At 45.1% G+C, this 23,146-nt stretch overlaps 1 protein-coding gene across 3 annotated transcripts in view; it reads left to right on the top strand.

Annotated features, from left to right (window-relative positions):
• The window catches only part of PRKN (parkin RBR E3 ubiquitin protein ligase), a 602,317-nt gene that overhangs the window by 214,201 nt on the left and 364,970 nt on the right, over positions 1–23,146 (top strand). For all 3 annotated transcript variants that reach the window (XM_088666303.1, XM_035108599.3, XM_088666302.1), the window contains exon 4: positions 1,166–1,284. In XM_088666303.1, the coding sequence (XP_088522429.1) occupies positions 1,166–1,284 (119 nt within the window). The remainder of the gene's footprint in view (positions 1–1,165; positions 1,285–23,146) is intronic.

The following is a 23,146-nucleotide window of genomic DNA, read 5'->3' as shown; positions in this document are numbered from 1 at the left end:
TAGTTTACACCCTGAGCTACAGGTAAATTAATTACAGTAACTCTGAGCCGGCTCACAACAAGAGCTTACCAGTCATATATTTAATGCTATCACGTTTTAAATTAGTGCAGTAAATTGAAAAACCTGTAACTTGTCAACTTTTTTGTTTCATTCTATGTCTAATGTTGAAAGATTGCCTTTTCATTAAGGAAGCAGTAAATTAACATTTGATAGCCTGACAGCTTTCAGTGCACACAAATGTGATTCTAGCTTATTTTGGTGTGCTGAATTAACAGGGCCTGCCTCAGGATTTTGGTTGTCCATCGGGCAAGAATACAATGTTAATCAGCGAAAGGCTAAGCCATTGGGGCATGCAGACTAAGATAGTGCTGCTGCCCCCTGCCACCCCCGCCAGCATGACTTGTGAGATCAAACTTAGCTTCATGCAAAATTATTGACTTTAACTTTTAAAAATTCACCTCCAAACTCTTACCATGGTGTAATAAGCAGCCAGCTTCACCATTGTCCATTATAGTACTGCCCAGGGGCAGAGCCTTGCATGGCTTTGTCCAGCTCCTTTGGGCATCCCCATTGGGCCACTTTGCATCTCAGCCAACAATCCATGTACTACCAAAAACAACACAGAGGGTAATTCTGTAAGCTAGTTCGCCACTGTGTCCATCCAAAAGGAAGATGGAACTGGCCACTGTCATTCATGTCCTCTTTACCTCCATGTTGGACTACTATGTAGGGCTATTCTTAAAGACCATCCAGAATCCTCAGTTGGCCCAAAATGTTGCTTTCAGATTGGTAGCAAGGCGTGGCAGTGTGGGTGGCACCTGGGGCTGTGGAATGCGACGACTGGGTTGCTGTGGCGATCAGGTTGGTCTTTTAAACTGTGTGTGGAAGGGGGTATTTTTATTGTTTGTTATGCTAGATCTTTTTTTGTGTTTTTTGATGTTGTAATCTATATGTATGTGATCTTTGGATTAAGGGCAGTATAGAAATTTAATCAACAACAACAACAACTGTCAGGTATACAGAACAAGAATGTATTTCATCATTCTGTTTTATAAGTTTCTTAAATAGTTGTCTACTTTAATTCTGGTAAATTTGGGGCACTATAATTCTCTCTGTCTTGATATTATGACAAATTAAAGCTTTGGCTTTTCTTTCTTATCAACAGGTGCTGCTAACTACAACAGGTTTTATGTTTTCTGTAAAAGTTTCTGCCAAGCTGTGAAACCTGGAAAGCTTCGAGTCCGCTGCAAAACTTGCAAGCAGGGGACACTGACTCTGGCAAGGGTAGGGAAGCATTTTTATATTTTTCAAAAGCATATTGAGGACTTTGAAGTGACTGGCTAGTAAATATTGTGAAGAATCTCTGAATTTGATGGCATATAGCATTTTGTCTATCATTTGTCTATTTATAACACCCTTCCTAGGGAGGTCCTCCTGGTGCCTTTGCTTTTAGTGTTCAGTAGCAAGCAAAACTCTTTGTAAACTCTTTCTTGTGCTCTTGTCCGATTCAGTTAGCTTGTTCGGCTCTGGTTGATGATTGTTCAGTTTCTCATATTTTGTTTCCAGTCTTTGTGATGAGTTTTATTTTCTCTTATTGGTTCTACATTGTGATTTGGACTGTTGTTATTTTGTTGTAAGCTATTCTAACCATTTCTTGGTAGGGGGTATAAAACAATGTTTTAATGATAACAGCTCTTGTGGAGCGTGTGCTTCCGAGAAAATAAAAAGGGATTTGTGATCAAGAAGCATGCTATAGCATCTGGGCAGGCTAGGGGGAAGGGGGCTATAAATATTGTAATAATGACACCTCAGTGGGTTGTTCTTCCATGAAAACACAAAGAAATTTGTGATCATGCAATACGCTACAAAATCCTGGAAAACAATTAAAGTTTGAGAGTAGGGTACATAAGTTACAAACCAGTAATTTTAATTAGATGTTTAAATGATAAAAGTTCTTCCTTTCCGCACCTATTCCAAAAATAAATCTCACTACAATGGAATATGTGTCACAATAATAAAGAAATAGATCCTCTGAGTATGTGCACAGAGTGTATTTCCATCACCATTAAATCAACTCTAAATTTTACAACTTTCCCCTGCAGAACTGGGTTTGGGAAGCAGGGGAGCTAGTGGGCTTAAGCCTTGGCATCATTTTTCAAAATTAAGCACCACAGTGTTTTCAGAAAAAATAAACATCAAAAATTTATTTAAGGCATTTTAATAGGGCTCAACCTGATTTATAGCACACAGGTCAAGATCACCAGTGAAAAAAACCATACCCATTCTTAAGCAGAATTCAAGAACACTGCTCCTCTTCAGCCAGACCAGCTACTTGGATTTTTTTAAAGACTTATTTCTGCTCGAGGGGAAAAGAGAAAACTATGTACATGTTCATTGCAACCAGACCTGGATGCCAGCAATTTTGTAAGCAAAAGGTACTGGTCTGAAGCACAAATGCCTCTCAAGATCTGCTAAGGGACTTCTTTTTGGCCAAATACAGTGGTACCTCGGGTTACAAATGCTTCAGGTTACAGACGCTTCAGGTTACAGGCTCTGCTAACCCAGAAATAGTATCTCGGGTTAAGAACTTTGCTTCAGGATAAGAACAGAAATTGTGCTCCGGTGGCGTGGCGGCAGCAGGAGGCCCCATTAGCTAAAGTGGTGCCTCAGGTTAAGAACAGTTTCAGGTTAAGAACAGACCTCCGGAACGAAATAAGTTCTTAACCAGAGGTACCACTGTACACTTATACTTTCTCCTTGTCATTTTCAACCTGCTTCCAATCTTTTGCTCTTTGGGAGAGGAATGCAGCTGCCCTGCTTACTACTCCAGCAAAGGAAAAGGGACTGGAAATCAAAATACCTTCATTTGAAAATATTTTAGGGCACCTTTCTAAGTACAGCTCATCCAAGGTTGCTCACATAATAAAAATTCAATGCAGTATCTACAATGCAAATGATAAAACAGAACATATAATATATAAAAGTTTGGTTTCTATGTTTGTTTTTCTAGTACAAGGAATAATATGTTACTATTAATTGTAGCTATTTCCCCTCTGAATTAACAGAACTAGAATCGCTAAAGCTCACAAACGCAGCAGGTGGGATTCAACCACTGAGTCACGTCAGTGGAAGCTTTGCACAAGTGCTTCTGCCTGCTCAATCCTTCCTTCCCCCTGAAATTGGCTGTTGTAGGAGAATCCCTAGAACAGTGTGTAAGGAAAGAGGAGAGGGGATCATTCTGTCTAATGAGCTGCAACGCTTGCACAGAAAGATTGTAGTAGCGCAAGGTTAAATTCCAACTCAGAAGCCAAAATTCAGTTCTTTACATAAAAGTACAGTGGTACCTCGGTTTACAAACACAATTGGTTCCGGAAGTCTGTACTTAACCTGAAGCGTACTTAACCTGAAGCGAACTTTTCCATTGAAAGTAATGGAAAGTGGGTTAATCCGTTCCAGACAGGTCCGTGGAGTACTTAAACTGAAAATACTCAAACCGAGGCGTACTTAAACTGAGTTATGACTGTAAAACTGAAAGATGCAGTCTACATTGATTTTCTGTTTCTCTCATAGCTTTCATTGACTGTTTCAACTTTTGTGTATGTTTTGGTAATTAGAGGTTTCCACAACATCTAATACATCTATAGATTTACTGCAATCCTTTGTTATTGGCCTGTTTTCATGCCTAAAACCATCTGCTCAGCAGTTTTGCAATTTGAGTATTGGCTTGGCTTACTTTGAAATTGGCATTTAATTTCTTTTTTAGTGAAGCTGATTATTCCTAAACTCTACATGTAAATATTTCCTCTTAAGAAAGGGACCTTTAAGCAGAGATGGAGGCAAATTTTTATCTGGCCTCCCTTTCTAAGCTTGTTTGCCTGATCCACATGTCCTGGAATAATACTCAGATCAGAATATAATTTTGAATTTCATGTTCCTTTTAGTTTTCTGATATAGTTCTTGACTCAAAACATATACTAAAACATATTTTACAATGTGTATTTTAGGCTAAAGTATACTTACAGTGTGTACATTAAAATAAAATGAGAATTTAAGTACACATTTCCATACAATTATTATTATTATAAAAATGTTGACAGATTAATGCGGAAACCGGGTGAAATGATCTTATGAAAATGATCTTATGAAAACACATGAAACTGGTACAACAACAACCAGTGTCTTGTGCTCACCTTCATGTATGTCACCACAGCACACATTTCTTGTTTCATAGGTAACATGGCAGAACATAAGCCAGCATTTGTTTCAATTATGCTCTTTTATTGGCATGAAAGTAAAACCTGTGTAAAATCCACATAAAATGTTGGGCAGCATTAACTTTCTTAGGCAACTTAATCCCTTTTGGGCTGGTAAGCTGGGAACAGACAACTTAATTGAATTGAACTTCACGAACACTCTCTTTTTCCGGCAGGAAGACTGACGTTTTAAACATTCATAAGTAACCTTACTTTAAAACCCTCTTTAACTGTCATGCCTATTTGCATATTATTATTTTAAAATATGTTAGGAATGAATTTAGCATTTACAGAATGAGAGGAAAGCTAAAGAATCTCTTTTTTATACAAGAAAATTATTGATGACTTGAAGGCTGAATTTTATGAGTATTTCATGACTTACTGCTGTATGAGAGATTTGTTTGGAACTGGGTTTCATGATCAGGAAGCATCACTAGCAGTGCAAAGAAAGGGACACATTAAGAGTACTGGATTATACCAAGAAATATTGATAATTCAATTCTTGCCAAGAGTATCCTCAGACATCCAAAGTTAGCCCAGAAGCTGGAAGCGCAAGTGAGTTTGCTCCTTGCCCTCTCTATCTTGTATATGTGTAATGCACTTCGAAAAGGATTAAACACTTAAAAAAATTCAACATCATAAAACTCAATGCAAAACATAATTTGCAAAATTGAAAATCTCCCTGCAAAGCTTGAGTGAATTGTGTGTTGATGCTATGTAGAACACCTAAAGCTGCTCATGTGCTCTTTTCCAAGCCATGCTGTTGTAAATCTATACCTGACTTGCAGGTGGGTGGGATGTTGTGATCTAAAGGCAGTTGAGTATTGTACTAATCACAACGCTGGTGTGTAAAAAGCAGAGGCGTACATGTTGTTTCATAACTAAAAAAACCCTCAACAATCTACAGTTGGGTAATACCTTTTTAGGATCAACCAAAAGTCACAAAAGTGTGGCAAACTATTGAGTTTTCTAAAACTCTTCATCTGGCAAGATTTTACACAAAGCAAGGGGGGAGGGAGATGGGCGTGGGTGGGAAGCAGACAAATAGAAAAAATAGGCTGATGTAGCCATTAGGTCAGTTATGTGTTCAGTTCCCAGTCAGAGACTGCAGGCTGAATAAGTTCCTACCAAGTGCTACATATAGCAGCACCTAAATCCATTCTGACATTCATTCAAATTCCCACCTGATTTTTTTCCCCATTCTTCTGCAACTGGTTTATCATGCACATGTCTTTCTTCCATTTTGCCACCCACTGGTGCAGAAATATACATTTTTTTTTTACATATATTGTAATGCAACAGACATGCATATCTCTGCCACCAACAGATATAACAGATAGTTAGATGTAATGTGTGCATGTTAAACTGCAACAGATATTTGTGATAGGGCTAGAATCTTCTATTTGTGTTGTTGTGTTGATGTGATTTTATAGGGTTGTGCCCTTTAGAGTCATAATTGCGCCAAAACTATTGCTAGCTAGCAGCATGATTGTTTAGCCAAATAGTTTTTCTTAATTGAAATACAGTACCAATATGCTTTTAAGAGATTTGGGGTGAGAGAAGGAATTAAACCAGAGAAGCTTATTTGTTTCAGATTTGAAAGTTTTCACAACTTTCATCAACTTGATAGAAAACGATCCTTTAAGCTGCTCCTCAACATGACTTAGCCTGTGCTTATAGACTTTTCACACTTCCTTTTCAACAGCACACACTGATTTGTTTCTATATAACACTACGAATTGCAACGCCATAAACACATAGATTGGAAAAAGCTGACTTGCCTGTCACTACCGTTAAAGTGTGACCAGCATCAGTAGGAATAGACAAAAGTCTTCTTAGGTGTAAGTGTGCCTGTGTGAGCAGTATTGACAAGTTGTTTTGCATATGATATAGCAGCAAGGGTTAAATGAAAAATGAAAAAGCAGGTCCTCCCTCAAAGAGGGCACATGTTGCGGTGAGACCTGGAAACTGACACCCTGTGTTGTGGGTGGGTAAGATTGGTCAGCCACAACACCCGATTAGTAGGTCCCTAGATTGAGGGACCCAGGTGGCGCTGTGGTTAAACCACTGAGCCTAGGGCTTGCTGATCAGAAGGTCGGTGGTTCGAATCCCTGTGACGGGGTGAGCTCCCGTTGCTCGGTCCCAGCTCCTGCCAACCTAGCAGTTCGAAAGCACGTCAAAGTGCAAGTAGATAAATAGGAACCGCTACAGCGGGAAGGTAAACGGCGTTTCCGTGTGCTGCTCTGGTTTGCCAGAAGCGGCTTTGTCATGCTGGCCACATGACCCGGAAGCTGTACGCCGGCTCCCTCGGCCAATAATACAAGATGAGCGCCGCAACCCCAGAGTCGGTCACGACTGGACCTAATGATCAGGGGTCCCTTTACCTTTACCTTTTAGATGTTGGGTTCAATCTGGCCAATGGGGCGCAGTCCAAACGGATTGAGGGACCTATATATGCCCATGCACGTGACCCAAAGCCTACTCTTTCGGTGCGTGCATTCGGAACAGCAACAGCGTGTCCTCTTCAATGGATTGTCCTGGTGATCTTTTTCCTTTCTTCCCCTTGATTTTCCCAATAGTTATTATTCTCTCATGGTTAATTCCCTTCCTTTCCTTGCCTTTCCATTCCCCCCAGAGGGGCTTTCGCCCCACGAAGCTTCAGCCCCTTGAGTGCTCCCGGCCTGTGCAGCTTGTCGCTGCCTGTTAATTGTCAGCTTTCACGCAGCGACTTTTCCTTACGGTCCCGGCTGCGGCTGCAGCCTTGGGGGCTTGGGAAATTTGTTGGGTAGCCGATCACTTTAGGCTTTGCCGAGAGTTCCCTCTCCGAGCGAGTTGCTTTTGCTATTCTTCTGCTTAAGGGGCTGGTGGGGAATTTCCCAGGGCCAGTAAACCCCCCCCCCCCCAGTTTTAACATGATCACAATTTTACCTTCTTTCAAGGGGGTGGTCTTCACCCAGTTAATTTGGCGGGAGCACCATCTTGTTTTGGCGGGAACGCCATCTTGCTTTGGCAGGAGCACCATTTTGATTGTGGGGTGCCCCCTTTTAATCCTGTTTGTATTTCTGTAATTCCCCTTGTTTTATTGAGAAGGTTTCAGGATGCCTATTAAGAGGAATCCCAGTCCTGCTCTCCCTTCCAAAAGGGTGATTAGAGGCCCGTCTCAGTCACTGCGTTCAGCGCCTCCCCTAGTGGTTCCCCCAGCATACGCTGGATCGTTTGGGTGCAATTATGGCCAATATTGGATCAGATCCTGTGGCCGTGTCAAGGTTTAATACTGAGCTGGAGTCTTTGGCTCAGCAGTGTGGAAGGCAGCCTGTGTCTCAGCCTGGCCCTTCCATGTCTTCTACTGTTTTTGAGGCCCATGGTCCTTCGGATGTGAGCGAAGCAAGCGAGGCTTTTGATTCTTCTGGTGCCTTGTTCTCCCAATTCCAACCTTCCACGATCCCAGTCCCAGCTAATCCTAGGGGTCGTCCTAGGAGTATAGGTGCTATGATGCAGCGGGCCTTCAGTCTGGACTGCCTCGTTTGCAGTCAGCACCCCCAGGGCCTGGGAGTTCAGGGCCTCAATTTGTACAGCGTGTGGGGGGGTCTTTTCCATAGCCAAGCTCCTCGCTTGCTTTTGGTTCCGTGCAGGTCCGGTCTGCTCCTTCAAGAGAGGCGCTCAGCATCCAGTCTTCCGAGGAGGGCTAAGAGGCACAGAGATGGCAACTCCTCCTCTTCTACAGGTACCCCTGCATGCAGGAGGACTTGGAAAACTTGAAAGCAGCTCTTCCTGGACTCAAAATATTCTGGTCACAACTGCTGCCGTGACGCGAATGGAGAGGAAGTCGTTGCCCAGTTGCCACTGAGAGGGCCAGGAGGCGCATCCAGAGCGCAGTGGCCAATAAGGTTCTGGCCTTGGCCGTCACCCGGGCATTACCTTTCGCAATGCGTCCCTATACAGGCTTGGCAGGGTTCATCTGTCTGTGACTGGGAATGATTTTTGGCTGACCTCCATGTCAGCGGGGTTAAGGGATTGGTTACAGGTGTGAGTGGTTGGCGGCGAGCGTGGGGCTCGTGTGGTGGATAGGCTCTGGTTCAGGTGATAGGGATGGGGGAACGGTCTTGCCATCCCTATGTGAAGGGGTATTCCAGGAGGACATCTGGGTGGCAGACATAGCCTGTCCCTGGCTTTCCACCTATCCAGGTGTTCACCCTTGGCTGACCCATGCTGGTGCCTGGGTCAGTGCTCCCTGCAAGGGTGCAAGGAGCTAGTCGAACCAGAGCCTATGCAACCACTCACTTTCTGTAATCAATAAAGTTGTGGCCTAAATTCTGCCAAAAACCAAACCAAAATTTGAATCATGTGTGAATTTATTGAGGGGGGGAGATTTCTGGGTCTGAACACGCAATGGAAGAATACATAGCTGCCAAGTTATCCCTTTTTTAAGGGATTTTCCCTTATGCTGAATAGGCTTCCTCGCGAGAAAAGGGAAAACTTGGCAGCTATGGAAGAATGTTGGACAAGAAATCCTGGTGCTACAGAGCAGGATATTTTGTTTGTAAAGGCTGTTGGTAAAGATGCAGAACTAGATTCTCACACTAACTGTGGGGAAGCACATAGGAATTTGATTAGCCACTGTGGGAAAGAGGAACATGGATTAGATAGGCCTTTGGACTTTTATCAGCAGGCCTCTTGTGTTTTTATGTTCCTGGAGGGAACCTGCAGGACTATGGTGGCAATGCCAAGAGTGATGGAAGTTTTGAGAGTAACAGGGCAGCTGCAGTATAATAAGTAACAAGTGGGTAAAGGTAAAGGTAAAGGGACCCCTGACCATTAGGTCCAGTCGTGACCGACTCTGGGGTTACGTGCTCATCTCGCATTATTGGCCGAGGGAGCCGGCGTATAGCTTCCAGGTCATGTGGCCAGCATGACAAAAGCTGCTTCTGGCAAACCAGAGCAGCACATGGAAACGCCGTTTACCTTCCCGCTGTAGCGGTTCCTATTTATCTACTTGCATTTTGACGTGCTTTCGAACTGCTAGGTTGGCAGGAGCTGGGACCAAGCAACAGGAGCTCACCCCGTCACAGGGATTCGAACCGCCGACCTTCTGATCAGCAAGCCCTAGGCTCAGTGGTTTAACCACAGCACCACCTGGGAGAGGAGAGCAAATCCCCCAAGACACTTGCTCTCTCCTTTTACACCCCGTCCCCCCAAGAGCTGAAGTAATAACTTTGTAAGTAACAACTTGAGGAATAAACTGATTAATTCACAGTCCCAGTCAATGCATGGTGTGTAGAGTCTCTCAGTCTTTCTCTCTCATAAGTCTAGAACCTAGTATCACCCTACGTTTAAAAAAAAAGGTAAAGGGCCCCTGGACAGTTAAGTCCAGGAGATTTGGAACATACAAAAGGAACAATTTGTTCACATAGCACATAGTTAAGCAGTTGAATTTGCTACTGCAAGATGCAGTGATTGCCAACGTGGATGCCTTTAAAAGGGGACTAAACAAATTCATGGAGGATAAGACTATCAGTGGCTACTGGTCACAATGGCTATGTTCTACCCACTGTTGGAGGCACTATGCCTCTGTATACCAGACATGCTCTCCTCCCAGAAAATGAAATACAAAAATTAACAATGACTTAGTTTGTGTCTACGGTCAGAGAGCTCTTCCTCAGTAGTGGAAAGCCACCAAGAACACCTGCATGCCTCAGTGCATTGCTACTGTCTGTTACTGTTACTCTTCATCTTAAAAGCTGCAGTAAAACACAGGACTCAGCTATACAGTTGCAAATACTGTAAAACATTTTAAATGTGTCATAAAGTGCAATATACAAATGTGACACTAGATGGTGATGGTGAGCTACGGCAAATTCATATTTTATTTTTTTTAAAGGCATTTTCACAGCGTTTTTGATGTGTGTGTAGATTTCACAACAGTCTCTAAAGTGTTTCTGCTTAAGTGAAGTTTACATTTGTTTAGTGGTTATGAGGACCACAGTTATGGTGTATTTATTCAGTTTGTAGAAACCAAAAAATATGAATTCACACAACCAAGTTTTGACTATAATGCAACAATTTTAGTCCAGGTGAACTTAGTGAAAGTTGCTTCTGAGTAAACTAGCACCACAAAGGCCTGCCTATTTATCTATACATTCAAAACACATGGCTCTTAAAATGTAAATGAAGCACATTTATGTACAATAAATCTTGCAAAGTAAACTATTCAAAAATTACTCAGAGGGGAAATCATTTTTTAAAGCAAGAGTTGTATATTTTTGCTTGTAATTCATTAAGTGAGTTGGGTGAGCAAGTCCTATGAATGATTTATCATATGAGGCAGCTGAGTGTAACACTTGGGTGTGAACAAAATTATATACTTTAAAAGGTTTCAAAATTTGGACAAATACCAGTTCTTTCAGGCAAAGAGAGAGGGGAGAAAAATGCATTTAGTATTTCACCAGATCATAACATACTGTGAAGCAAACCTTTATTGGAAGGAGCTTAGAGCAAGTTTCTCTATGCTAGGTGAGAACTGTCAAAATGGAAGAGGAGAAAAATTAAAGTAGCTAATTTACATGCAGAATAATTTTCCAGAAGCAAATAGCATTTTGGATCCAGATGACTGGCTATATAAATAAAAATATTTTTAAATAAATGCACAGCCAAGAACAATGATGTGTTGCCTTTTTCTCATGACTGTCTAAAGAGCGTGCTACCAATGTTTAAGATCATAGTTCCAAAGCTCACCAGTTTCACTGATAGTTAATTTCTAAAAGAATACTTCGTTCTATTCTAAGGGAGGAAATAAGTACCGTAGCACTTGTATTGATTCACTGTAAGTTAGTGTGAGAGCCAAAAATCTACAGCCACCATCTTCTGCTGGAGCCTAGGGTTACTAGACTCATGCCTTTAGTGGCTACCTTTAATATACAGAAAAGTAGCATTTTGTGCTCCCCCCATCATTTACTCTCCATGCTAGAGCAAGTTTCACTTCTCTGATTGTAGGGACCTATCAGGGTTGACCATATCATGAGCCATTTGGAGGCTGTCTGCCTCTTTACAATAGATGCAGTCAACACCACCAGTAGAGTTGCCAGACTCAATAGAGAACAGGACTTTTGTGCCTTTAATTGCCCTGCTCTCTTTTGAGTCTGGAAACCTTAAAGAGAAACCAGCAGACCCTTTGTTTAATTTCCAAGCAAAGGGTCTGCTGGTTTCTCTTTAAGGTTTCCAGACTCAAAAGAGAGCAGGGCAATTGAAGGCACAGAAGTCCTGTCCTCTATCGAGTCTGGCAACCCTAACCACCAGGAACTGATATGGCTTCTCCTCTCCTGTTTCCTTCAGAAGCCATTCCAGGATACCATTGAGAGGCTCACCCACAAGGCAGCATCAGTCAGCTCATGAGCCAGCTGAAGCGCTCACAGAGGTAATGGGTTTAATAACCCTGGACAACCTGAGAGAGGGGAACGTACAGGAAGTTTCACCAAAGAAGGACAAGGTTGTGAATGGCAAGTGGTCTTGATGGCTGTGCTCTACCTCCACTATGGAGGCAGTAGGAATACCAGTTACAGGGAATAAGAAATGTGGAGAGTGCTGTTGCACTCTGGTCCTGCTTGCACACTTTCCATAGATATCTTGTTGGCCACTGTGAGAACAGGATGCTAGGCTAGTTGAATCTTTGGTCTGATCCAGCAGGACTCTGATTATGTTCTTATGCAAGCACAAGACACTATGAAGGAGTCACCCCCAGAATCTAAAGATGACATCAAAAGATCCGCATCCTCAGGCTGGTATAGAAGGGAGTCAGATGGCCTGTGAGTCATCTGAAAGTGAGCCTTGGGTTTAATAACCCAAGTCTGAATACTACCAAAGTTGTTTCTTTCTAAAGTTTACTTATGACAGTTGCTGCTGAGGTTCATATGTCCCTGGGCAAACTAATTGCCTAATTTGTTTGCTTCATTAAAGTAAAGACAGATTGATGTTTCATTGGCAATATTCCCTAGATGGTTCTGGACACTGAAAATCTATTATGTAATGGGGGAAAAGGGAACCAGCATTTTAATTATGAATGTAATCGCATTATAGAACAGGAGGTGGTCTATGTTTTAAGTAACAGTGGGGCTAAAATTAAAAATAAGCACACTGTTGACTTAAAGAGCACTTTGCATTAATTCCAGTTAATCAGTGCAAAAGCATATGAACATCTCTGTTGTCATGTGTGCTGGCCTTAGGCAAATAGCCAGTCATTTTGAGAGGTTTTTGAAAGGTTGTTTTGCTTGATGATTGTCAGGGCCTGAGGGACAATCTAGCTTGAGATGGAAAAACCCAGTAAATTACATGGCATAGTTGTTTGGAAGGGATGAATCATGTTTCATTTTAAAACCCTCTTTTGAAGCTTCACCCACACAGAGGTGTTGGTATCAAACTAGAGCTCACAGTTTCACCTGAGGCTGATTTAATAAGTTTGTATGGGACAACGTGTGGGTCCAGACAAATTAAACTTAGAACTTTTAAACTTTTTGGTACTGTAAGTTAATGAATGAATGAATACATATGCTTAGGACAGGGGTTCTCCAAAGACTTTTTTGGGGGGTCGGGTCGGGGGGGGGAATTAATAAGTGCAGGCAGGTCAAACCAGAAGCCATTAGAGAATCACTCAGAGTGATTCATAGGGTTATCTTTCAGTCATAGTACCTGTAAAGCACCTGCCATGATTCTGGCTTTGGAATTATGAACCTCTTTCTTGTATCATTCACCATTCTGGGTAGAATCATCTCAAACTGCTGAAGAGTTACAGTGCCTGTTGTGGCTATAGAGATCAATATGAGAGAGACATGTTTTATTGCAGGTAGGGCAGATGAAGGCACCCAGTTTCTGTGCTACAAGTGCACCATGGCGTTCCTTCTCTCTGTGCTCATCCCAGCAGTTGTTCCTCTCCTGGTCGCTGCTGTGGATACACAACCTGTCTTCAGGCATTGTAATTGTTTGCAAGGGATTCCCATATAGCGAAGGTTAAAGCTTGATATATGCACAGGTTACAAAATGTTACACATGTTACAAAAAATGAAGAGACAATTCTTAGCACTCTCTCTATCTGTATGTGTGTATGGCTATATTTGGGAGGGTTCACTTTGTTTTGCAAGCTTTAAAACTGAAATTACGGTTGCTTAAATGCTGTCACCATAGTTGAGCTTCAAGAATGAACAACTTTACCTTCCAAATGAACATCTTGTACAAAAAATATACGAAGTGTTATGGTGACTGAGTTTGACCTAAAAACAAAGCCCATATGGATTTGCTCATTTTCAAGTGCAGATTGTTGAGGCTGCAAGTCTCTCACTTAGTCACAGTCTCTCTCTCTCTCTCCCCCGCCCCCCTCCATCTGACCATATGGTTGCCAAACCTAGTGGTAGAAAGGGAAAGAAGTAAATATAATACAGCCCAAAAAGAAACTTGGGAATTGGAGGGTATTTCCATTTTCCACTCTGTTTTCACAAGTGCTTTATCTCCAGGTAGTCTAAATCAATCTTGATGGGGTTAAGAAATAATCAAAATGTTTTAAAGTGTGAAAGAACCAACGTGTTGAGATGTAGCTAAACAAGCTTTTCATGTAACAATAGGATCAATTGGTTTTCTTCCACGTATTAATAATGAAACCTAGGAAATTGTTTTCAGTAAAACATATAATTTACAAGTATATCTGACTTTGATCCAAGGGCAGTTCTCAACAGCAAATTAACCACTCTACAGAATCTTCACTTATGTGTAATACATATTTGTTTCTATCAAAGAGCACCTGCTTATCCGGGGGTCTAAGAATGGAACTATGGAGCAGAAGGAACAGGCATTCTGTCTAATGATGCCTTTTAGCAGTAGAATAATAAACATAAATTCTTCCCATCTTTTGATGGTGCATTCGTAACATTTACTCCCTTGATCTCTGTTACTGTATTTGAATGTGTTACTTCTAACTCTTTTTCCCTGTGCTCCTCTTTGCATAGTTTCAGCCTGCATATGCACAGACGACATATAGGAATAATTCTGGGGCAAGAGATAGCAACAAGTAGCAAAGAAAGTCTATGCAGTTTGCTCATGAATAAATTCTCTCCAGTGTTCTCATACCAAACAGCAGCTTGAGGTGTATAATTGTGAGCAATATTTCTTCAAAAATATGTATTATAGCCTGATGTTTCAAGTAGTAGGCAAATGTGCCGCCTACACATGAGCAAATCAACTTGTTTCCACTGTTCAACTGAAGCTATTGATGCAGCTTGATTGATTCTACCTGTTGTCCAGCTTTACATACAGTATATAGACTCTCCTAGAGGAAGCTGATTTTCCTTCTGAGGTCAGGAATAGCCTTCCCTCCCCTGCTCACTATGTCAGGAGGCTCCCCAGGTTTTACACTATCTTTCTACTTGTTACTGCCCTTACCCAGATTTTCCTTGGAGATTCTTTGAGTATTTCTGATTCCTGGTACATGTATGTTTTCCTTCCGATGGGCTGCATATGTGAGTGATGGATGGATGCTTCTTTGATGCAGAACTTGATTTAATTTTTATTTTTTTATAGCCAAAAAAAAGTCCATTCTTTCTTAAGTAATCTTTGTTGGTGTACCGTGCTCATTCCAGGAACCATGATGGAACCTGAATAACTCAATCAAAATAAACACTAGCAAAGAAGTTCCAAAATTTTTAGTTTCTAGCTTCTTGGATGTAGAATTTGTCACCTGTTTGGGTTTACTTGGGGGATTTTTAAAAGTTTGTGGTTTTTTCCTCTGGTGGAGAACAAGTGGCAGATTCTTTTACACTCATCAAATGATGCAGATTCTATTACGCTCATCAAATGTCCTACTTCAGCTTTCCCTTATTGTTGCCAGCAGTGCTTTACAACCTTGGGAGTGAGAGGTGAACTACTAAATAACATTCAGAGAAGTGGTAAATTATTCCTCACCAGCGTGCATCTGTTAAAAGTTGCTGCTGTGCTATCTGTTCTTCTCCCCCAAGAATAAGTGTGTGCTGTATTCACAGCATATGCTGTCCTCTATTGCCAAGAGCTGACCGTGCTAAAGTCACCCCTGAATCTGCTGCATCCGAATTGCCTAGATGGCCACTTGTGTTGAGCATTGGGTGGCTTCTGACCCAAGTAAATGATCTGCCTTCCAACTAAACAGACTTCATGCAACTTTTTACACTAAGGCAGCATGACAACACATTATATTAATAAAATATCAGTACTTTTACTGTCACCTTTCTAAAGGATTTGGAGGTTATCAGCAAATAAATACTTCTAACATACTATGCAATAATTGAGGGCCTGCTTCCAAAACATTCTAACTAGTTATGTCCAATAATTTGTCATTGAAGCCCTTTCCCCCATTTCCCCCTCCAAAATCTCACCCACCCTTCTTCTGCCCTCTATGAGATCACTCTCCCCACTACAGGCTTTACCTCAATCCCGTCATTTCTCTGGTCCTCAGCTCCCCTTTTCATTCTGTGCCCCACCACCCACCCCCATTTCTTGCCAGCTACATGCAGCCCCTCATGTCCAGCAGGTGCATTGCTAGTCAGCATCCCATGACTTGAATCTTTGCCCATCTTGTGATATTATATTCAATTAAGGTTAGCAAGGGAAAGGGTGACTAGCAGGCTGACTACCAGTTATATAAGAAAATATTCCAGCAGAACCACTGATTAATAGCTGCTCAGATATCGTGTTTTGTAACAGCATCATGTGCTCTTTCTCCCGCCCAATCAGTGCCTTCTTTTTCTCTCCACCTGCCTGATACTCGTGCCACAGCTGCCCCTTCCCACCACAGCCTTCCCTTCGCTGGCTCTTTCTCCTCTGCCGCGGCAGTGGCGGCTAGGCTTCGGCCTTCTCATGGCCTTCTCGCTCTTGCCACAGCCACCAGAAGTGGTGTGTCTTCTTCCAGAAGTGTGCTTCTGGATGCGCTACACCCGCTCCCAGGAATATGGCAGTGGCACCTATGGCAGAGAAGCGGGTCAGTTTCTTTGAATCCGTGACGTGCTGCTTAATTTGGGGCAGTTGAGTGGTGTGCCTTTGTATGGCTGCTACTGTCACATTTTGAAATCTATCTTTGCAACCATGAGGGCTAGAAGCTTGTAAGAAGAAGAAAAGCCACTGTCTTAACAAAAACTCACTGTGGATCTAGAGGCCTCATGCTGTTGTATATACCTAACCTAATCCAATGAAATATGTCCCAAATAATGAAATATCTGTTTCATAAATCAGCCATTAGAGAGAATCCATCTGGTACTTTTGTCTCCTCACTCCTTCAGCGTACCCTCAGTCTCTCTCCCTTTCTTCCTTCTTTGTGTGTCTAAAAGAAGGCGAAAGAGAAATGACTGATTCTGTTTTCTAGCTCTTCCCATTAGTTATTTATGTATGTCTGCTCTGGGGCTACGGAAGACAGTGGGAGGTATGAGAGTGATTTTGCACATCAATGTTTCAGGACAGTATCAGTATAAATGGCCTTGGTATAGCAGTCTATCTTCCCATAGGCACTAATTAAAAAGCAATAAGAACCGAGAAATGTTTGTTTCCATTTCTTTGTGTCAGTATTTAATGTGCTATAGTTTTTTTGTCATCCTTACCCACTTGAATATAGCCACCCATTTAAAAAGCAGCATAATTAATAAACAAAACATTTTTTTTTAAAAAAAAACTACCTCATCTCAACATGCACACACAAGCCACTGGTGAAAGCTGCACTTTGTATTCACATTTCAGTTCAAGTAGGAAGCAAGATTCTGATGCTTTGAACTCCCATATCAGTACTGGATTCAGTGGAAGTTCTGAATCCTCAAATCAGGTGAGACTAATAGAAAACTCTGAAAACAGAAGGCCCTTTCTCTCTGTATAGAAGATAATTAGTAAATAAACTACATGTATAATGCAAAAAAAAAAATTAAATGCAGATGCTGGAAGTGAATAGAGCCTTTGGGGGGCAAGCTGGGAAATTAAGTGAAGGTAATTTCAGATGCCACATTTTCTAAGAGACCCACATAATGAACATGTTGACATTTGCTGTGTCAGGCACATATATGTGTTCTCGGTTATTCCAAGAGCAAAGATACCCGACACTGCTTTTAATGCTACAGATAAGCAGGTCTAATCCTGAGCATAGGTTGGATGAGAGGCCACATAGGAACAAAATGTAAAGTGCTTCAAGCCAATTGTGGGAAGCATGGAGAACAAATGAAATCAAGCCTGGCGCCTGCAGTTGATCAGGTTGAGCACTAGCCAAGGGTTGCAGTTGCCTGGGAGGCCTGATCTGCCCATACCACAATTCACTACCCTCCTCACCTGGATGCTTTTAAAATGTGAGAGGCAGTGCCACTTACAACAGTGGGCTACAACAATTAAAACTCAGTTTTGAATTGGATCCAGCTGAGCTCCCATTGGCAGTGGTTGCATCCCATTTTAAATTACCCAAAATGTAGTGCCCCAGCCCACAGATCTATTGAATTTACGACTCCTTTAATAGATCCGTATTCCAGTTAGGACTGCAGATTAGGAGTGGTGAACTAGATCAGGCCCAAGAGCTTGATCCTTATCTCCCCCACATCCTGCATGCCAAATTTGACAGGTGAGCAAGGACAGCTCCTCCAGCATAGGAACCATCACACCAACTTGGGAAGTGATATCTCAAGAGGTGTCTGAATGCATAGAGAACAGACATACAGACAAATTAACCACTTTGTAAAATATAGAATAGGCTATTGCAACTTATCAGAACTATGTTAATGCCACTCTGGAAGCTCTGTTCCTGGTTCTCACAGACTCACCCAATACTAGCTATTGCTGGTGAACTAGCCTTTGCTGTTTCCTCTGTTACTTCAGCCTATAAGTCTGTTTGCAATGGCTAGGACTCTAAAATGAGTGAGCATAATAAAAGCTTCCCCAACTCCTCTTCCCCCTACAAACCCCTGCATCCCTGGTGTATTAGGGGCCTCTCTTGAACAATGTGAGATGAGGTATAGGGAGCTCCTAGTGGAGAGAAGAACTTTGGAACTACAGAAAATTGGGTGGAGGCTACTGGTCCTTCTCTGGTTCAAGGATGTCCCTGGTTTAAATCTTTGTCCCTGCTACAAACCTATGAAGCCACTATTTCTTAGCTGCACACCTGTCAGAGGGCCTGATATGGCTACTCTAGAGTAACGACTCCAGCATGGTCTTTTAAGGCTTTTATTAAGTGCTGATTATTTACAGTGTGCAGAGCGGTAAAAATGCATCCTTAAGGTGAGGTGTCAGAACCTCCGAATGGCGATTGGCGCGTTTTCTTCCAGCACCAAAGCTTTGGTAGACCCAACCTCTTCCCCCTACGTTTGCGTCGCAATTCGGGAGTTGGGGGGATTGGCCTCCCCCCCGTGCGCCCAACTTCCTGTCCCACCTGAGGCATGGGCTCCACAACCTTGCCTGAGCCTCGGACACCACTTCCTGACTCTCCGCTGGAGGCAGAGCTCTCCTTACTCTCTCCAGCGCTTGGGGATGGGCTGGAACTTAAGATGGGAGGGACTTCCCTGTATCCCTTGTCCCTCACATCCACCCCCCTCCCAGGCTCCTCTCCCCCCCTCCCTAGGGGCTCTCTGCTTGCTGGGGACGAGTGAAACCCCAAGAAGTCTGTGGCATCAGAGCCTGTGGGTGTAAAAATTTCCCCCCCAATCCTGCGATCTTTCCCCTTCCCCCTGCGAAGACGGGAATCCCAAAAAGTCAGTGGCGTCAGAGCTGGTGGGAGTAAAAATGTTCTGCCAGTCCTCTCCTGCCTCTGACGTGGTCGACCTCGGTGAAACCCACACCTCTTCTTCCGTATCCTCAAATTCCGCTTCCCATCTCCATGGAGAGCTGCTGCCTGCGATCCCTTCCTCCCGCCCCTCCCCTCTCCCTCCCTTTCCATGTGCCAGGGCTTGGGCCTGTGGGGGGAAAGGGCGTGGAACTCTTCCACTAAAAATTCCTCAGGTACTTCCGTGGCCGGTATCCACTCATTGTGGGACGGCGGAGTGTCCTCCCATGCTATCAGGTACTCCAGCCCTCTCACCCCTCTCCTTGAGTCTAAAATCTCAGTTGCCTCATTGAGCTGTCGGGCGTCTCCCGTCTCCCCCCCCTCCCTCTGGAGGCTGATCGCTGTCCCTGAACCTGGTACTTTCTCTGTACGGCAACAGCAGCGATCTATGAAACACTGGGTGCACTCTCATGTCCTCAGGCAGTGCTAGCCTGAAGGCTACCGGGTTGACCTGTTGCGTGACCGTGAAGGGGCCCAGCCTCCTGGGTGCTAACTTCTTGCATCGCCCCCTGGTGGGAAGACCTTCCGAGGATAACCAAACCTTGTCCCCCACCCTGATGACCTCTCCCGGTCGCCTGTGGCGATCTGCCCCCTTCTTGTACGCTTCCTTGGCCCTCTCCAAGTGTTCTCTGAGCTGCTGGTGCACCGTCTCCAGGTCCTCTGCCCAATCCTCTGCCTGTGGGCCCTCTTCCTCCTCCTCCCCCTCCCTCTCCGGGAAAGATCTGAGGTCGCGCCCGTAGTTGGCCTTAAAGGGCGACACCCCTGTGGAGACGTGCACCGCATTGTTGTAGGCAAATTCTGCCAGTGGCAGGCGATCCACCCAGTCCGTTTGCCTCTGGCTGACGTAACATCTCAGGTACTGCTGCAGAATGGCGTTGACCCGCTCCGCCTGTCCATTGGTCTGCGGGTGCTGAGCCGTAGACAAACTGACCTCCACCTGCAGGAGGTTCATTAGCCGCCGCCAGAACCTGGAAACAAATTGGTGGCCACGATCCGAAATAACTCTTAAAGGCAATCCATGCAGTCTGAATACATGGTCAACAAACAGTTTGGCCGTCTCTTCTGCCGAGACCGCCCTGGCACACGGTATAAAGTGGCGCATTTTGGACATGAGGTCCACCACCACCAACACTGCGGTTTTGCCCCTGGACGACGGCAGGTCTGTGATGAAGTCCATGGACACTACTTCCCACGGCCTGTGCGGTGTGGCTAATGGCTCCAGCAAACCTGCTGGTGGCGCTCTGACCACCTTTGCTCGCTGGCAGGTGTCACATCCCCTTACATAATCCCGAACATCCTCCCGCACCCCTGGCCACCAGAAGTGTCTCATGACTAGGTGAGTGGTTTTGTCCCTTCCGAAATGACCCGCCGTTGGGTTGTCGTGCATCTGCTTGAGGACCTTACCTCTCAGCTGTTTGGTGGGCAGGTACAGGGCTCCCCTGTAAAAAAGCAAACCCCTCCTTTCCTCAAAGTCTTTAGCCTGCTCCCTCCCCCCTCGCAGCTCTCCGAAGATGCAGGAGGCAAACTCATCTGCTGCCGTCAGTGCTGTGAGTTCTGCCTCGCTCACCACTGCTGCTCCGCAGGACCATGCTGATGGGGGGAAAATGTGCCTGGGTGCTGGTGGCAACTCCTGCTCCATGTACTCTGGTTTGCGGGAGAGGGCATCCGCCCTGACATTCTGCTCCCCCGGGATGTAGTGGATGGAGAAGTTGAAGTTTGAGAAGAACTCTGCCCACCGTATCTGTCGCTGGTTGAGCACCCTGGCCGTTCTCCAGAACTCCAGGTTCTTGTGGTCTGTGCACACCTGGATGGGGTGCTTGGCGCCCACCAGGAAGTGTCGCCAGTGCTGGAAAGCAGCGTGGATCGCAAGAAGTTCCCTATCAAAGACCGTGTAGTTGCGTTCAGGCTGTGTCAGCTTCCTGGAGAAGAAGGCACAAGGTCTCCACTCTCTGTTGGCGTCCAGTTGCAACAGGATCGCTCCCAATGCCCGGTCTGAAGCGTCTGTCTCCACGCGTAGGGGCGCATCCTGCACCACGTGGAAAAGGTTCTGGTCAGAAGCGAACACCCTCTTGAGGCTTTCGAATGCTGTTTGCGCCTCTGGTGTCCACCTGAACTTCTGCTTGCCTCTCAGGCAGTCCGTGATGGGAGCCGTAACCCGCGAGAAGTTCTTGATGAATTTCCTGTAGAAATTGGCGAATCCTAGGAGGCGTTGGGCATCTTTGCGCGTCCTGGGGCTGTGCCAGTCCAGGATGGCCTGCACCTTGTCCTTGTCCATCGCCAGCCCCTTGTCTGACAGTTTGTAGCCCAGGAAGTCCACTTCCCTTGTGTGAAACTTGCACTTCTCCAGCTTCACATACAGGTGGTTCTCCTTCAGGCGCTGCAACACCTCCCTGACATCCTTCACATGTTGCACTGGGTCAGCGGACTAGATAAGGATGTCATCCAGGAAGACCAAGCAGTTCTTGAAGAGAAGGGACCCCAGGACGTGGTGCATGAAGGCCTGGAAGCATGCTGAGCCCCCTTGCAACCCGAAGGGCATCACCAGATATTCAAAAGAGCCCAGAGGCGTGAACATCGTGGTTTTCCACTCATCGCCTTCCCGGATCCTGATCAAGTTGTACGCCCCCCTCAGGTCTAGCTTGGTGAAAATCTTGCCCCTGCGTGCCGCTGTCAGGAGATCGTCCACTCTGGGCATGGGGAAAGCCACTGGCTCTGTCACTGAATTGAGCCGTCTGAAATCCACCACAAGACGGCGCTGTTGCGTGTCTTTCTTGTCCACCCAGAAGACCGGGCTGCCCCCTGCTGCCTTGCTTTCTCTGATGAACCCCCGTTTGAGGTTCTTGTCTATGAACGCACGCAAATCCTCCAGTTCCTGATCTGACATGGCGTACAGCTTGGCTGGGGGTATCGTTGCCCCTGGCACCAGGTTGATCTGGCAGTCGAAAGACCTGTGTGGGGGTAGGTGGTCGGACTCCGCTTCGCTGAAGACCTCCTGCAGGTCCCAGTACTGCTTGGGTATCGCCTCACCCCCTTTGACATGCATGGTGGCCACCGTGGCTATTGGAGGCCCCTCCCCTGGGTGGTGCTGCATGCAATGTTCCAGACAAAAGTCCGACCCAAATGTGATGCATCTCTGGTGCCAACTTATGGAGGGGTCATTCTCATGGGGGGGGGGTTTGATGAGTGATGGCCCCTCCCAGCAACTCCCTGCCGTCAATGGTGGCTACGTGCAGGGGAAAATCCAGCTGCAGAAGCTGGATCTGGTGCTCTTCTGCAAAGTTTCTCGAGAAGAAGTTGGCCGAGGCACCACTGTCAATTAGGGCGAGGACCGTCAGGGGATAGCCATTTGGGAGCGTTAGCGTGACTTCTACAACCACTCCTGCTCTGGGAGGGGTGGGCTGGCTCTGCTCCTCTCTGTGCGGGTGGGCGGGCTGGGGCTGTTGTCTGCTGACTGTGCCTGGCTGCTGCCCCTTGTCTCCTGCAGCCAGGCTGTCTCGTTTCCCTGCTGTGGTGCTGCTTCAGTGGGGGAGGGTACAACCGTTCCCGCCTTTCCTTGCCACTCCCTGCGATGAGGGCAGTCTCTGACGCGATGCCGGGGGGAGTTGCAGAGAAAGCAATTCCCGCCTCTTCCCTCCTTGCGTCTTGGCGCCGCCGGGGTTTGAAAAGTCCGCGCGCGCGCTCCACCGATCTCCATCGGTTCCGGCTCTGGGCTTGGTCTGGGCGGGTCTGGGGGCGGGCCCTGGGGTGGGGTTTGGTGATGTGGTCTGTCCTGGGAGCGTGGGAACCAAGGTTTTGCTGTGCGCGTCGCTTGTTTGTCATTCCATCTGGATTCCTGTCTCACCCCCACCGCTAGCGCCGCTTTGCTTAACTCATCCATAGTTCGCGGTTTAGGACCTCTTGCCAGCTCATCCTTAACGTCTGCGTGCAAACCCAGGTAGAAGGCTGATTTCACTGGCTCACTTTGTAGATCCCACCCCAGTTTGTGCACCAGCATGGTGAATCTCGCCCAGTAGTCCCTAACTGTCCATTTTCCTTGTGTTAAGTTATGAAGCTCCTCTTTAGTGGCCTCCATTTCACTGCCACTAGCGTACATTATTTTTAAAGC

The sequence above is a fragment of the Zootoca vivipara genome, chromosome 3 (genome assembly GCF_965207765.1).
Source record: "Zootoca vivipara chromosome 3, rZooViv2.hap1.1, whole genome shotgun sequence".
Lineage (NCBI taxonomy): Eukaryota > Metazoa > Chordata > Lepidosauria > Squamata > Lacertidae > Zootoca > Zootoca vivipara.
The sequence above is the reverse complement of the archived record's forward strand: the minus strand, read 5'-3'. Positions and strand labels throughout refer to the sequence as shown.